The 17,113-nt window shown below is 50.0% G+C and overlaps 1 protein-coding gene across 6 annotated transcripts in view; it reads right to left on the reverse strand.

Moving 5' to 3' along the window:
- Positions 1-17,113, reverse strand: part of MKI67 (marker of proliferation Ki-67) — a 28,977-nt gene that overhangs the window by 3,584 nt on the left and 8,280 nt on the right. For 2 of the 6 annotated variants that reach the window (XM_043597870.1, XM_043597871.1), the window contains exons 6-14: positions 16,128-16,173; positions 14,564-15,637; positions 12,687-12,868; positions 11,217-11,535; positions 11,011-11,129; positions 10,736-10,907; positions 7,580-7,738; positions 1,292-6,609; positions 16-459 (exon numbers count right to left, since the gene is read on the reverse strand). In XM_043597870.1, the coding sequence (XP_043453805.1) occupies positions 16-459; positions 1,292-6,609; positions 7,580-7,738; positions 10,736-10,907; positions 11,011-11,129; positions 11,217-11,535; positions 12,687-12,868; positions 14,564-15,637; positions 16,128-16,173 (7,833 nt within the window). The remainder of the gene's footprint in view (positions 1-15; positions 460-1,291; positions 6,610-7,579; positions 7,739-10,735; positions 10,908-11,010; positions 11,130-11,216; positions 11,536-12,686; positions 12,869-14,563; positions 15,638-16,127; positions 16,174-17,113) is intronic. The other 4 variants (XM_043597876.1, XM_043597872.1, XM_043597874.1 and 1 more) reach the window with 4 other exon arrangements.

Genomic DNA, 17,113 nt, shown 5'->3' on the forward strand with positions numbered 1-17,113 from the left:
CAGTGAGTTACGTACCTTTTTTATATTTCCTGCACATCTCTTGGCACTCCGAGTTACTCGCTGTTGGGATTCACTCTCCAAAGCATTTCCTCCAGGAAGGATCTTAACTTTTCTGGATCTCAAAGACATGACGTCTGAACGTCGTGTTACTTCTTTCTCCTGATTCTTCACGTGGACACCCACACCTTTCTCCCTTTGCTTCTCCTCTGCCACGTCAGGCAAGGGCACCTTCCTCGGTCTTGTAGACCGTAGACACATTCTGCTTGCAAGGACTCGGCCCGCAGGTGTAGAACTCTTGGCTCTGCCTTCAGGGCTTTGTGGCTTCGTCTGTTGGGAGGTCTTCCGGGGCTTCTTGTCATTTCTGTCTGTCTTCACTTTGTCTGCTGCTGCTTTAACAGGCTCGGGCCTTTGCTCTTCGAGCTTGGTTTTATTTGGCCGTCTCGAGCGGAGAGACATCGCCTAAAAATAGCAAGACAGCCACCACAGGCCAATCATGAGTAATACAAACCTCACACTTCAACACGGAGAAGAAAACAATCAAAGGGAATTTCGAAAAAATCATGTGAAAACTTCACGTTTGTTTTAAGAGGCCAGCAACCACTTCATTCCAGGGTGAAATACTGACAAACCATGAATTTCCAGGCTCAATTTCCATCACAACACCTGAGTGTCATATATGGCAAATTCGATTACAACAAGCATTACGTGGGCTTTCTAGAAAAATGCCCCCTTTCCAGGCAGTAAATGAATTCCTAAGCCTTTCGCAATCATTTGCTCAAGCAGGACAGGAGAGTCAGTGTTTCTGGAACGGAACGTACAAAGTACTGTCCATGCAGGAGTAACTCTCTGCCTCACAACCTTGACAGGTGGGCTCTCTTCGGGACCCGGACGGCCACGCAGATTGTTCTAACCGCGTAAAGACTGACCCTGATCCCCCGCCCACCCAGCGCTCCTGCTTATGGGCTCTGGGACAACACAGGACCGAGCTCCTACCTTTCCTCGACATCTTTCACACCTCTGCAGATGACCATAACTCACTCAGTTCCTGAGAAACTCTCGTCAAAACTGGTCATAAGAATTTTGACCTGTTGTTTTCCCACACGAAGTCTATTCTCTCTATAAATCCCCAAAGGATTCTTTAACTTGTCTGCAGTTACTCACTGTGCTGAATGCAGACCCCTTTGGGAGAAGATATTCGCATATAGATTCAACAGCTTATACCGGATAAGAGCCTCGAATGGAGAACACCATCCGAGATGGCATACAGCGACTAAGTGACATCTGCCATCACCTGTTGTGGAGAGGCCGTCGTCCTCCCTACTTCTCGCCCCTCTGTCCTGCTTTCCCTCTTGCCGCTGGTCAGGTCCCCTGGGACTTCCATCCTTTCCGCTACAATCCTTAGCTTTCTCTTCGCGGTCAGGGGCTCAGGGGGGTCACGTCCTTCTCTGGGGGCCCCCCTTCTTTTCTTCACGGGAGGCTTCTCTTCGGCAGTGGCCTGGGCAGGTGTCACAGAGCGCAGCCTCTTTGTTCCTGGGCCACCTCCCTCGTTTCCTCGTTTTCTCTTTGGGGACGGGGAAACGCTGCTTTCACTCCGAGATTTTACAGGGTCTCGGTGGCCCGCCAGATCTTCCACGGGCTTTCCTCGAGGGGCCCTACGGACTCTTGCGAGGGGTTTCACAGGTTTCCCTCCGTCTGGTGTTTGCTTTGGAGCTCCCTGGATGCTACCAGCATCACCCCGTTGCTTGGTGTGATCCGGCCTCGGGGAGGACTCTCTGAAACTGGCCAGGTCTTCCAGGGGTTGGGTGGGGTTCGGCGCTCTTGGCCGATTTTTCCTGCCCGTTACGTTTTCTGTGGGGCCCAGTTTCTGCTTTGCAGTTCTATTAAACAATTTAACGTCTTTATCATCACCTCCTGATTCTCTGAGCGAGTGAGTGCTTTCCTCTGGCGTTTGGGTGGGCTTCCTGAGAGCTGAGGGCTCTTCCTTAAGATCAGCTTTCTGGGGAGGGGTCTTGAGCCGCCTCCTGCTATTGGTAGGCTTGTTGCCTGGTCCTGCAAGCGGAGATTGGAAGGGTGCTTTGGTGGTTCGGTCACCAGTCACTGGGTCTGCGGTCTGGAAAAGCTCTTTGAGACCAGCCAGGTCTTCTAAGGACTGGATCTTTTTCTTGGGTGTTCTTGGCTGCCTCTTGCTTCTAGATACATTTCTTACAGGCTCCAGTTTCGGCTTTGGGGTGTCCTTGAACAATCCGATGTCTGCATCACCACCTACAGGTTTTCCGTGTTCATGTGGGCTTTCCCCTGGCAGCTGGATGGGCTTCCTGAGAGCTGAGGGCTCTTCCTTAAGATCAGCTTTCTGGGGAGGGGTCTTGAGCCGCTTCCTGCTATTGGTAGGCTTGTTGCCTGGTCCTGCAAGTGGAGATTGGAAGGGTGCTTTGGTGGTTCGGTCACCAGTCACTGGGTCTGCGGTCTGGAAAAGCTCTTTGAGACCAGCCAGGTCTTCTAAGGACTGGATCTTTTTCTTGGGTGTTCTTGGCTGCCTCTTGCTTCTAGATACATTTCTTACAGGCTCCAGTTTCGGCTTTGGGGTGTCCTTGAACAATCCGATGTCTGCATCACCACCTACAGGTTTTCCGTGTTCATGTGGGCTTTCCCCTGGCAGCTGGATGGGCTTCCTGAGAGCTGAGGGTTCTTCCTCCAGGTCCACTTTCTGGGGAGGGGTCTTGAGCCGCCTCCTTCTATTGGTTGGCTTGTTGCCTGGTCCTGCTAGTGGAGATTGGCAGGGTACTTTGGTGGTTTGGTCACCAGTCATTGGCTTATCTGTGTGGTTTGGTGTTTGGAAAAGCTCTTTGAGGCCAACCAGGTCTTCTAAAGACTGGATGTTCCTCCTGGGTGTTCTTGGCTGCTTTTTGCTTCCAGTTACATTTTCTGTAGGGTTCAGTTTCAGTTTCCGCTTTAGGGTTTCCTTAAACAAGTTGATGTCTTCCTCCTTACCTCCAGGTTCTCTGTGTTCGTGTGGGCTTTCCCCTGGCATCCGGGTGGGCTTCCTGAGAGCTGAGGGCTCTTCCTCCAGGTCCACTTTCTGGGGAGGGGTCATGAGCCACCTCTTTCCACTTGCTGGCGTGTTGACTGGTTCTGCTCGTGGAGATTTACAGGGAACTTTGGTGGTTTGGTCACCAGTCCCTGGGTCTGGGGTTTGGAAAAGCTCTTTGAGACCAACCAGGTCTTCTAGGGACTGGACCTTTTTCTTGGGTGTTCTTGGCTGCCTCTTGCTTCCAGTTACATCTTCCTCAGGTTTCAGTTTCTGCTTTGGAGTTTCCTTGAACAATCTGATGTCTTCATCTTCCCCTACTGGTTCTCTGTGTGTGCGTGTGGCTTCCTCTGGCCTTTGGGTGGGCTTCGTGACAGCTGAGAGCTCGTTCTCTACGGTGACCTTCCCCAGAGCTACCTTGAGCCGTGTCTTCATGTGGGTTGGTATGTTGACTGTTTCTGCTAGCGGAGATTTGCAGGGCACTATTGTGGTTTTGACAACAGCTGTTGTTTTTTTGGTTTGCTCTGGGGTTTGGAAAAGCTCTTTGAGGCCAACCAGGTCTTCTAGGGACTGGACCTTTTTGGGGGGTGTTCTTGGCCGCCTCTTGCTTCCAGTTACGTGGTCTGCAGGTTTCAGTTTCTGCTCTGGAGTTTTGTTAAACAATTTAATGTCTTTATCCTCTCTTCCTGATTCTGTGTGTTCGTGTGGGCTTTCCCCTGGCATCTGGGTGGACTTCCCGAGAGCTGGGGGCTCTTCCTCCAGGCCCACTTTCTGGGGAGGGGTCTCGAGCTGCCTCTTTTTACTTGCTGGAGCGTTGCCTGGTCCTGCTAGTGGAGATTGGCAGGGTGTTTTGGTGGTTTGGTCACCAGCCATTGGCTTATCTGTGTGGCTTGGTGTTTGGAAAAGCTCTTTGAGGCCAACCAGGTCTTCTAGGGACTGGACCTTTTTCTTGGGTGTTCTTGGCCGCCTCTTGCTTCCAGCTACATTTTCTGCAGGGTCCAGTTCCTGCTTTGGGGTTTCCTTGAACAATCCGATGTATTCATCACTGCCTACTGGCTCTCTCTGTTTGTGTGGGCTTCCCCCTGGCATCTGGGTGGACTTCTGGAGAGCCGAGGCTTCTTCCTCCAGGTCCACTTTCTGCGCAGGGGTCTTGCACAGTCTCCTGCGACTTGCGGGTGTGTTGACTAGCTCTGCTAGGGGAGATTTGCAGGGTGCTTTGGTAGTTGGGTCATCAGCCATTGGTTTATCTGTCTGGTTTGGGGTCTGAAAGAGCTCTCTGGGTCCAGCCAGATCTTCTAGAGAATGGGCCTTTTTCTTGGGTGTTCTTGGCCACCTCTTGCTTTTAGTTACTGCAGGATTTGGTTTCTGCCCTGGAGTTTTGTTAAACAAGTTGATGTCTTCATCATCACCTCCAGGTTCTCTGTGTGAGTTTGTGCTTTCCCCTGGCATCTGGGTGGGTTTCCTGAGAGAAGAGGGCTTTTCCTCCAGGCCCACTTTCTGTGGAGGGGTCTCGAGCCACCTCTTTTGACTTGCTGGCGTGTTGCCTGGTCCTGCTAGCAGAGATTTGCAGGGTGCTTTGGTAGTTTGGTCACCAGTCATTGGTTTATCCGTGTGGTCTGGTGTTTGGAAGAGCCCTCTAAGTCCATCCAGGTCTTCTAGAGAATGGGCCTTTTTCTTGGGTGTTCTTGGCCGCCTCTTGCTTCCAGCTACATTTTCTGCAGGGTCCAGTTCCTGCTTTGGGGTTTCCTTGAACAATCCGATGTCTTCATCACCACCTACTGGCTCTCTGTGTTTGTGTGGGCTTCCCCCTGACATCTGGGTGGACTTCCTGAGAGCAGAGGGCTCTTCCTCCAGGTCCACTTTCTGAGGGGTCTTGAGCCGCCTATTTCTACTTGCTGGCGTGTTGACTGGTTCTGCTCGTGGAGATTTGCAGGGAACTCTGGTGGTTTGGTCAACAGTCACAGGGTCTGGAGTGTGCTCTGGGGTCTGGAAAAGCTCTTTGAGGCCAACCAGGTCTTCTAGGGACTGGACCTTTTTCTTGGGTGTTCTTGACTGCCTCTTTCTTCCAGCTACATTTTCTGCAGGGTCCAGTTCCTGCTTTGGGGTTTCCTTGAACAATCCGATGTATTCATCACCACCTACTGGCTCTCTCTGTTTGTGTGGGCTTTCCCCTGGCATCTGGGTGGACTTCTGGAGAGCCGAGGCTTCTTTCTCCAGGTCCACTTTCTGCGCAGGGGTCTTGCACAGTCTCCTGCGACTTGCGGGTGTGTTGACTAGCTCTGCTAGGGGAGATTTGCAGGGTGCTTTGGTAGTTGGGTCATCAGCCATTGGTTTATCTGTCTGGTTTGGGGTCTGAAAGAGCTCTCTGAGTCCAGCCAGATCTTCTAGAGAATGGGCCTTCTTTTTGGGTGTTCTTGGCCGCTTCTTGCTTCCAGTTACTGCAGGATTTGGTTTCTGCCCTGGAGTTTTGTTAAACAAGTTGATGTCTTCATCATCACCTCCAGGTTCTCTGTGTGAGTTTGTGCTTTCCCCTGGCGTCTGGGTGGGCTTCCTGAGAGCAGAGGGCTCTTCCTCCAGGCCCACTTTCTGGGGAGGGGTCTCGAGCCGCCTCTTTTGACTCGCTGGCGTGTTGCCTGGTCCTGGTAGCGGAGATTTGCAGGGTGCTTTGGTGGTTTGGTGACCAGTCATTGGTTTATCTGTGTGGCTTGGGGTTTGAAAGAGCTCTCTGAGTCCAGCCAGGTCTTCTAGAGAATGATTCTTTTTCTTGGGTGTTCTTGGCCGCCTCTTGCTTCCAGGTAGTTTTTCCGCAGGGCTCAGCTTCTGCTCTGGAGTTCTATTAAACAATCTGCTGTTTCTATCACCACCTGCAGGTTCTCCGTGTGAGTGTGTGCTTCCTCCTGGCATCTGGATGGGCTTCCCAAGAGCCAGGGGCTCTTCCTCCAGGTCCACTTTCTGCGGAGGGGTCTCAAGCTGTATGCTCATTGCGGCTGGCGTGCCAGCTAGTTCCAACTTTGAAGATTTCTGGCGCTTTTCTGCGGTTTTATTCTCAGCCTCCTTTGGTTCCTGCACACGAATGGGCGTGCGGAGGAGACCTTGGATGCCTCCCAGGTCTTCCTTGGGTTCTGTGTCTTGCCATGTCTTGAGGGGGGTCAGGTCTGCAGCTGGTTCCTGGTTTTGCTCTGAATATCTTCTCGATCTCCTCACTGCGACCACCTCTTCAGAATTTTCCTTTGGCTCGGTATCGTTCTCACTCGCTTCAAAATAGCTCTCCTGTTCCTTCGCTGCTCCCTCCAGTTTCTGTTCTCGTTGCGGGGTCTTCCTCAGAAGTCGTCCCGGAACATTCTCCACGGTGTCCATCTTGGCTTCTTCGTCCTTGCGCCCTGCTCCTGGCATCTGTATACTTCTGGGCCCCACGGACCTTCGAAGCCTGTTGGCGCCTGACGTGGCCTTCGGAGCCCCCGATCCCGGAGTTTTCTCAATGTTCACATTTACTCTGACACTCTGACGTCTGAGGACAGGGCTCGCGAGGCTTTTATCAGACGGCTCTTGTGGTCCATTCTGAGTCACGGGGAATACATTCTCTCCTACAGGAAATAAAAACACGCATGAGAAATATACTCTGTTCAGTATGTTGTGCCAATCTGGTATGTTTTCCTTATGAGATATCATGTAAAAGCCAATAGTTCAGCCTCCTGCCCACCTGGGCTAAGCATATGAGGCTACTTACGTGGCCATAAATCTGTACTGCACGTGAGCCACACGCACCTAAGAATATCGTTACCTGGTGATATACAGCGGGTTCACACTTAGGAGGTGATTAGGATCCACAGAGATCAGATAAAAGAAAAGTTCCTTAAGAAGGGGATCCCGAAGGTTACCGCACCGCGTCTCAGTCACCTGAATGCAGACATTCTTTCCTTCAAACATGAGAAGCAAACAGCCATTTCTCCTGCGGAACCACTAATACAATAACATGGCGCATCGTCAGGACGCGTGGGGTCCTAACTGCACAGGAAACATCTACTTTTCAGCACAGGATGCACTGTTCATATAGTAAAGCTGTTCCCTTCATGCCAGGCCCTGGGTAACCAGTACTCAGTGCAAGAGCAAGACAGACTCATTTCTCCCATCTTGGGCTCACACCGGGGCACAGGCCTTCTAGAAGATTCACGGCACTAAATTGTACACATTCTCTTTCTTTTGGGTTATTTATAGCAATTTTGAGTTGGAATAATTTATGTAACGACGAGGAGAGATCACTCTACTTCTCTGCTGGTCAACCCCTTTAAATAAAGAAAGCAGAAATGTGCACAGGCAGTTTACGATTATTAAAGGAGTACTCTTTTTTATGCAACTCGCTGAATGCCAATGTTAGTTCAACTGCGAATAGGAAGTTCCCCTAAAAACAGCAGAACAGAGAGGCTGGAAATGGTACTTTTTCAGGAGTATCCGTCATAGACAGATAATAGTGTATCTCTTGTAAAAAAAAAAAATACCACCTACAATTCCAACTGAAAATATTAAAGTGCTAGGAAAAAACAAAAGTAAACCAACCAAAAGTTTCTGACGTGCATAGCAGAGGGTTTTCTCCCGAGTCAGGTACTTGAAACTCTTTTCTGACAACGTCCTCTGAATCTGAGAAAGCGCTGGGACGCAGGCTCATCGTCTGTGGCTTCACTTTCGCTGCTGGAGTCTGGAACATTTCAGTTAACCCTGGTATACGAAAATATGGGAAAAGCAATGAACAAACACATCGCTCGTACATGCCAGCAACCATGCCAGCCTGCACAGACCCCAGAGGAAGTGGCAGACAAGGAACAGTGAATCACTCCCCAGAGTTCATTGGAGACAGTCATGTATTAATGATGAACTCATTTTGGGGCGCCTGGGTGGCTGAGTTGATTAAGCGTCTGACTGCCGCGCAAGTTGTGATCTCGCGGTTCGTGAGTTCTGAGTCCGAGCCCCGCACTGGGATCGCTACCGTCCACGCAGAACCTGCTTCAGATCCTCTGCCCCCGTTTCTTTCTGCCCCTCCCCTGCTCGTACGCTCTCTCTCGGTCAAACATAAATAAAGATTTTTTTAAAAACAACAAACTCGTTTTTGAAGCAGCGCAATGAGAAGTTGCGACGGCATCTCGTCTTCTTTGCTTTTCCTCTTGGTGAGAAAATCACATACAGGAAGGGGACATGTCAGTCTTGCAACGTTGCCCCAATTCTGACCACTAGCCAGGAGACAGAGGCCACCCCAGGCGCCCCCAGCCAGACAACCAGAAACCCGGTGCGCTCATGCTGCCTTGAAAAGCCCTAGCTGAGGCAGACCGGGGCTTATGTCCAAATAAAACCTTCCCAATTAAAAAAAAAAAAAAAAAGACTGCCCATCGATAGTACTGTCAAATGGCAACATCACCATGTTTCCCTTTTAACGCCAGAAAGTAGTATTAACATCATCTCAGAAGAAAAGCACGACACAGTTCTTTGAAGGGAAGATTGATCTTTCCGGAACACTCACGTTATCCCGCTTTCGTCTTACTCTCATCCTGCCAGCAATGGATCAAAACGCTCTCTCGGTCTGGCATCTGACTGCAAACTGTCTTTGAGAAGACTGTTCCGGAGGCCCTCGAACCAGCCATTTCACTTAAAAGTCTCCTCCTCCTGCCGCTACTCAGGCCCCCCTTAAATAGCCAGGATCCAGGCTTCAGTACAGACTGCTGTTTTGTCATGAAACTTACTCACACCAAGGGGTGGGAATTGTTGCACTCTCTAGGAAGGGGTCTGGAAGGGAGGTTGGGAAAATCCACTATCTGAGTACAGAGCATTTAAATTTCTACTGATTTTATCTTAAAAATATTTTTGAAGATTGGTGTTTTTTTTTTTAATTTTTTTTTATGTTTATTTATTTTTGAAAGACAGAGAGAGACAGAGCACAAGCAGGGGTGGGGCGGAGAGAGAGGGGGACACAGAATCCGAAGCGGGCTCCAGGCTCTGAGCTGTGAGCACCAGAGACCGACGTGGGGCTCGAACTCACGAACTGCGAGATCGTGACCTGAGCCAAAGTTGGACGCTCCACCGACTGAGCCACCCGGGAGCCCCTGTTTTAATGTTTATTATTGAGAGAGACAGAGAAATGGCGCAAGGTGGGGAGGGGCAGAGAGAGAGGGAGACACAGAATCCAAAGTAGGCTCCAGGCTCTGAGCTGTGAGCACAGAGCCCGACACGGGGCTCGAACCCACGAACCACGAGATCGTGACCTGAGCGGAAGTCGGACACTCAACCAACTGAGCCACCCAGGAGCCCCTGAGGATTGGTTTTTAATGCTTTGTAACATAAGGACATTAGAACCCTCACACATGAACATAATTTACATAATGTACACGTATGTACCTATGACTGTATATTGGGTGGTACATACTTGAAACTTTTTTCTCATTGAGTTTGCTATCAAAATGGGCTACAATGGTTCTGCGTTTTTACGGGTATGTTGACGGGTATTTGTTTTTAAAAGCTAAATGTATTTTTTTAACGTTTATATGTTTTTGAGAGACAGAGCACAAGCAGAGGAAGTGCAGAGAGAGGAAGACACAGAACCCGAAGCAGGCTCCAGGCTCTGAGCTGTTAGCACAAAGCTTGACGTGGGCCTCGAACTCATGAACCGTGAGATCATGACCCGAGCCAAAGTCAGACGCTTAACTGACAGCCCCCCAGGCACCCCAAAAAACTATGTGTAGTGATCCTATTGTGACAGTACTCACAGGGGGGTTTATTTGGGTTATGCAGAGGAGTAGAACTATTCAATCTTAAAATACACCAGGAAATGGGGGCGCCTGGGTGGCTCAGTCGGTTGAGCGTCCGATCTCACTTCAGCTCAGGTCATGACCTCGCAGCTCGTGAGTTCAAGCCCCACGTTGGGCTCTGTGCTGACAGCTCGGAGCCTGGAGTCTGCTTCGGATTCTGTGTCTCCCTCTCTCTCTACCCCAACCCACTCGCATTCTGTCTCTGTCTCTCTCAAAAATAAATAAACATTCAAACAACAACATTTAAAAAAATACGCCAGGAAAAGAAAAAAAAAAAGACCCCATCTAATGGGAGGTGGAATCAAGTCTCCCCTCCCTCCAAAAGTGTTGAAGGCAGAAAGCACCGGTCAAACCATGGAGCGTGAAATCCCAGCCCTGGGTTCCTGCCTTGGTGCTACTCTAGGACAACCATAAGGAAGTCACATCCCACTGTTACTGGGAATGGAAACACTGGTTCAACTGTTCATGCTTAAGGGAAGGCCTCTTCACAGGCTTTCATTTCTAGAAACAGTTAAGCGTCATGAAGAGGAAGGAACTCTTGAAGCAGTAAAATATTGTTCAACTTCGGGGCGGTCGATTAGTATAAACGCAGGGGAGGGGCGATTCTAAGAGTGAGCCTGCTCTCTTCACCATGAAGCGGACTCCAGTACTCTACACGGATGCTGCCATCCGAGGCAAAGCTGTGTAGTTACCACTCAAACCTGCCTCGTGCGGGACTCATGACCCCCGAGACGGTCGAGGTCTGGCTCTCGTCCAACCCAGCAAGTTCTTCCTTGAACCACCAGAACCCCAGGAGCTGACTAGATCGTTGATCCTCCCGTCTGCTCCCCACCATACACATCTACGGCATCCGTCCACGTCCTCACGTGTAGGGGGATCGAAGGGCTACGGTTTCTAAGCCTCGAGGTTGTGCTTTTACCTGACAGATCTTCATTGAAGTCCATCTTCTTGTTGATGACAAAGTTGTTGAGCATTCTGTAGGGCCGGGCAGGCACATTTACTTTTTCAAGGTGAGCTTTCCCTATTATTATGGTACAAGGAGAGTTGGCATGGCCTGTACTAAACTCACTGTGAACGCCGCTAACAGGCGTCTGGAAAAAAACAAAATGTAACAAGGTGAAGGAAACGTCAGCGCGTACCTCCCCACCCAACGCGACCTTACCTCACAGCATGTGGCCAAGGAGCTGTTCATACCTTCGGAGTGTTCGCTTTTCTTGGCCTTTTGCTCGGCTGTCGCTGGGGGCCGTGTTTGACCGCTTTAGCCTGGGTCTGTTTGGCCCCGAGTTTCACTACGTCCGCCCACGACTTCGCCACTGTCACAAGGAAAACGTGTTGAAAAGTTTCCGAAGCCCCGTGAGCGAGAAAACCGACCTTAAGACATCCGCGAACACGACACTAACCGACTAAATTGGCTTCAGAAGCTCCGCTCCTTCTTTTGGAATAAATCCTCTGCAAGATGTCATGCTGGCTCCGGTCGATGGAGGTTCTCTTTGAAAGCAAGCCACCGCTCTTCCTGCCTCCCCTCTTAGGAACATCCGTGTGATGAGATTTGCTGCCGCGGGAGACGGAGGACGCCTTGGGTGACCTGCGACGTGGGTCACGGGCACCTGGAGAAGTCCCGGTCGGATCACGAGCTGGAGATCCCGCGAACTGCGGTTGTGCGGTCACTTCCAAATGGAGTCCGGAAGAATCTTCTTTTCCCGATGCTTGAGGACGGTCCTGACGAGATTTAAATGTTCATAAGATACCTTACCGCCAACACAGAGTCTCTGTAGTGGATGTGAAAACCCTGCCCAGTTAAAGAATTTTGGCTGTTTCCATCTGGAAGCACCAAAACGTTTCAAGCGCTGTCTGTCAAGTGGAAGGCAGAGATGGGAGTCTGTGCCCCTCATTTAAGAGAAAAAGGAAGGAGAGGGGTCGGGGGGGACAGCAAACCAGTCTTAAGTGAGGAGTGAGCAGGCTCTGATCTGAACTGGAGAAAACACCACCTGTGGACGTCTAATCCCCTTTGGTCTACGTGGGAGGAGGGCCGCTCATTTCTGGGAGCCAGTAGAAAATGGAAAGGGAGACACACATACCTTATACTCCTTTTGGTAGGAAAAGAAATGAAAGATTGCCCAGCCCTCTGAGGGGGGTGAGCTGGGCGGCCATACCTTCTAAAGACCTAAACTCAGGAGGACAACACAGCCTAGCGTAGGTGATTACAAAGTTCTAAACAGCTGATGGTGGAAATCATGGGCGTGTTGCCACTCAAGGGTTTCCTTTTCACCTTATAATTCTAAAAGAAAACAAACAAACAAACAAACCACCTTACGGTTTGTGTCATGACGTCTTCAGATTCTTTCTAACCGGTAGTTTGTTTGTTTGTTTGTTTTTAATGGTTATCTATTTTTGAGGGAGAGACGCGTCGTGAGCAGGGGAGGGACAGGGAGAGGGAGACACAGAATCTGAAGCAGGTTCCAGGCTCTGAGCTGTCAGCACAGAGCCCAACGTGGGGCTCCAACTCATGAAGCATGAGATCATGACCTGAGCCGAAGTCGGATGCTCAACCCACTGAGCCACCCAGGCGCCCCTCTGATTGGTAGTTTTTACCGAACCCGCCCCCTCCCCCAGCCTGAGTGGTCTTCTGGAAGCAAGGCTGGCAGGAGGCCTCCACCCGAAGAGGCCTTCACAGGCCTCCGCTGTGCTCAGCCACATGAGAATCGGGGTTCCAAGCCCAGGGGTCTATTTTCCACCCCTCAGTGAGTGAGCCGTCCTTTACAATTTTTTGTCTTTACTACACTTTTAGAAAGAAAAAGGTCTCCATTGCCACTGTGCTGGCGTGGGGCATTTGGAAAGGATGTGTCCTAGGCGGGAGTGAGAATACTGACCGTTGACCCTACCTTGATGATTTTCTTCAGGACAGGTGGAGTGTGGCTTACAAGTGATCTTCTGGGTGTTTCTCCTCTCTTGAGAGGTGTATTAGGAGGTAAGTTTTCATCAAATAACTCCGGCTTCAGACGACCACCGAAGGAGACCCGCCTTCTTTTCAGGGGTGTTCCCTCAGTCTTATCTGAAATAACGAATACAAACGTGGAGAAGGAATGGAAGATGTACGGACACCTAAGACGTGTTTCAAGTTGCCATTAAAGACAAACCAATGGGGGGCGCCTGGGTGGCGCAGTCGGTTAAGCGTCCGACTTCAGCCAGGTCACGATCTCGCGGTCCGGGAGTTCGAGCCCCGCGTCGGGCTCTGGGCTGATGGCTCAGAGCCTGGAGTCTGTTTCCGATTCTGTGTCTCCCTCTCTCTCTGCCCCTCCCCCGTTCATGCTCTGTCTCTCTCTGTCCCAAAAATAAATAAACGTTGAAAAAAAATTTTTTTTTTAAAATAAAAAAAAAAAAGACAAACCAATGGAAAAGCCCCCTTGAAAACTAACACCACAGCGTCTCATCCTTTTGTAACGCTCACGGAGCTAGAGCTCAGGAAAAGACCCAGGGACAAACCCACAAAGCGTCACGTCCCAACCGGACAGTACAAAGATCTCCTAGAAAAGGTTGAAAATGCCCACGTGGACAGAGCTTGATAAAGGGATTGGTGTGGATGGGGCGGCTTTCACTTTGGAGCAGGGGAATGACAGACACGGATGCTTCCACGGTGACCGGATAGGGCTTTTTCCAAAGACACCTATGAACTCGGGCCTCGCCCAGGCCTACCTAGTGAGAAGTCGTGAACTTGAAAACTTCTCCAGGTGACTGGAATAGGCAATTCACGAGTCCCAACCCCACCACACATCCCCATGAACCGGCACTCAACAAGAATCCCTTGTCTGAGTGATGCCCCCTTTCTGAGACGCATAGGGACACAGCGATGGATGCGTGCTGGTCTAATTGCAGAGAGGGGTGCACCTCGCATGAGGGACCGTCTGCAAAACAGAGCCTGGATGGTAAGCCTGCTACTTCAGAACACCCACAGAACCACCCCCCCCCCTCTGAAAAGTATGGGAGAAAACCCAGGAGCTACTGAGCCCACTCGGGGGTCATAGCCCTGCTGCTCGCTAGGTGACAGGAGGCCGTCAGTTTTCCGTTTTACAAAAGGGAAGTTAACAGGGATACCTGTCCCGGGGGCCCACCTGCTACCTGCATAGAGGATCAAAAGTGCCCATGTCTTTAAAACACCTACAACAGCTCCTGATACAGAAACCCGTGGGGATAGTCCAGTGGTTTATAACACAGCAGCAGCAGCAACAACAACAACAAACAACAACAACAACAACAACAAACTACTATTAGGAGACGTGGAAAACAGAGTATAAGTATCTGAGAGACACCCTCCCTGTATTTAAACATTCCCAAGGGACTTCCCTGGACTTGGTTTACAGGAGCAAACTCACAGGATACGAGTGCTTATAGTTTGGAACTCAAATGTTTCTGGAAAGCCATTATGCTTATTACTAGGCTTATTCTCCTTTCTATCTTCTTGTGGGTGGAACGGGAGAATCCAACACGTTTTTGGACCCCTGTAGGTCCCCGGCTGTGTTTGTCCCTGACAACTCGCCCTCCCTCCGGAGCCCCGGATTACAGTCATGCACGTCTTCAGGTCGAGTCTATGAGAGCAGACGGTGCATCTGGCTTTGTGCACATAGACTCCCTGCCATGGTGAAATCACCACCGACGGAAGGGAGGTCTCGTCGGTTCCTATCTAGATACAAGGTATGAGCTTGGTGGAGGGGGGGGGGGCGGGGATAAATGCACAGTTAAGTAAACTTACTGATGGAGTCTCCAAAGTTGCTTGTATCAACTGAACTACGACCAGGTAACCCAGAGTGCATGCGCCCCACAGCGGCGCCCACTTTCTCAGGCTGGTGGACGGAACTGTTTGGAATCTTCCTTTCAACTTGAACGGGCAACGGAGCTAAAATCGCGTGATTCTGAGTTTCTGGTTCTGGCGTAAGAATGTCCACACTGGTAGGAATACTCCTCCTCCTTTTGGAAAAGAGGTTTTCTGGTGTATCTCTAACATTATCAGCGTTTTCGACTTTAGCGGGTGTTTGGTTTCTGGTTAAGGACTTCCTAGGAGTAAACGTCTTATTATCATCTGTCCTGAAGCCTTCCTTTTGATCCAAATTCACAGACGCACTTCCGCTGGCGACCGTCATGTCTTCACGCTGACGTTTCCGCGAGGTCTGCGGGGAACGTTGTGCCAGGGTCTTGGTTTCTGTCATCTCCTCAGGAGGGACGATGGGACCCCTGGTCTCCTTGGGAGTCTCCCCAGCCTCCTCACCTCGTCTCCTGTCCTCGGTCTGGCTAATACCTTGTTCTCCCAAAGCAGGATCTGCCTTCATTTGGGTGCTCCGACCCGACCTAGGTCTGGATTTAAGTGACCCTGGGACTTGTGTCCCACCTTGTAAACCACCAGAACATTCTTTCTCTGGTGGGCGATGACTCCGCGTTCCGGATTTTTTACCGCTCTGTAGCACATCTCCTTTTTCTGATTTCGCATCAAGCTCTTCCTTCATTGACTCGTAAAGCTTCTTAAAGGGAGATTCATTGTTTGCACCATTCTCCAGACCCCGTGTAGAGGGTAAAGGCTTCAGGTCTCCTTTACAGCTCGCTAACGTTATGCTGAAATCTTCCTTAGAATCCCTGCCTGTAGGATCCGTGGTATTTCTGGAGTTACCTCCAGCAAGTTCCGAGGGATGAACGACATTAGGTGTTCTGCTTGCAACCCAGTCCTCACAGCCACCAGAGACCGTGCCCGCTGCTTGGACATTCTTCAGAGGCCTTCCTGAAACACTGTCTTCAGAGGCTCTTGAACGGGCATCGGAATCTTGAAGCTTCCCGTCTGGGCGATGAGTTATGAAATAAGAAACAGAAAGTTCAATCTTTCCTCAGTGATGAACACCTATAGTATTCGAATTTTAAAAGCGTTTCAAATTGTCTTCTAATCTAGCTTTTCACTTAGCCTGCAAATTATTTAATGCCCAAAACGTGTAACAGAAGTATTCTGATGCTGGTGTTACGAGGCAAACAGGTTATGTCAGCCTCCTATAACCCGTGTGAGGCATGGAATGCTGTTAATCTACTCAATTAAACCGGTAACTGAACGAGACTGCTTATACCTGGATGCTCCAGTGAGCACGGTGCCCTCTAAGTCACTTGAGGAAAAAGTGAACTCAGATGTCTGCCTGTGTGCCATGGGAAGTAACACAACCTCCTAACTTTTGTGAAGCTGAATGCAGAACACAGGCGTTCTTGCTGTCCCTTCCTCGCCGTAACGCTACGTGGAGAGCTGACCTTGAAGGATCCCAGGAGAAAACCGCAAAACTACTAACCAGGGTCGGAAGAGAGGCTAGATCTTGAGACTCGATGCAGAGATTCCTGTGAATTGGCAAAATAAAAAACAGTGATTTAGGTGTCTTTTCAAACATGGGCAGTCATATTTATTAAAATATTCTTGCTAGGGAGGCTCTTCCCTACCAAACTGTCCTTATATGAATTTTAGAGACTTTCACCCAAGACGCTCAGGGGCAAGTGCTCGTAATACAAGTATTTCTTAGCTGATTTTAAAAATATAATGATAGTATAAGAAACAAACTTGAAGCTCAGAATTGTTTAAACTGGACGTCAGTTGACGTGCCCGGGGGGCTCAGTCGGTGGAGCGTCCGACTTTGGCTTGGGTCATAATCTCCAGGTTTGTGAGTTCGAGGTCCACATCGGGCTCTGTGCTGACAGCTCAGAGCCTGGAGCGTGCTTCAGATTCTGAGCCTCCCTCTCTCTCTCTGCCTCTCCCTTGTTCACACTCTCTCTATCTCTAAAAAATAATCATTAAAAAAACATTAAAAAAGATAAATAAACTGAACCTCAGTTGAGTTTTGGGAAGTTCTTCAAACTTCTCTCTCATCCCCCCACGAGAGAGCCAAAGCTGCAATTAGACATTATCTGCATGCAGCGTCTGTGAACCTACCAAGGGCACGGAATTATTGACTTAGTACTCAGCTTTGTCAGAAATAGGGTACAGGAGCTGCTGGGGCCCCACTGGGCACGCGTGCTTTGGCTGGCAGGTGCACCCGAGAGCCGGGATGGTGAGGCCAAGGTGAAACCAGCACACCACAGGTGCTCACCCTCAGAGCACGACAATCAGATCCGGGCTCCTCCCTCCCCTGTCCCCCCAACTGCTGCCCTCACAATCTGTCAGAAAAAATTTTAAGGGGCAAGGAACAACCAAAGATTAACAATTATGCAAGATACAAAAGTTCAGTGTTGCTTCAAAAGAGGAAAAGTATCTCATCTGAGTTACTACAGAGGGAAAAAAAAAATC

Source organism: Prionailurus bengalensis, chromosome D2, assembly GCF_016509475.1.
Source record: "Prionailurus bengalensis isolate Pbe53 chromosome D2, Fcat_Pben_1.1_paternal_pri, whole genome shotgun sequence".
Classification (NCBI taxonomy): Eukaryota; Metazoa; Chordata; class Mammalia; order Carnivora; family Felidae; genus Prionailurus; species Prionailurus bengalensis.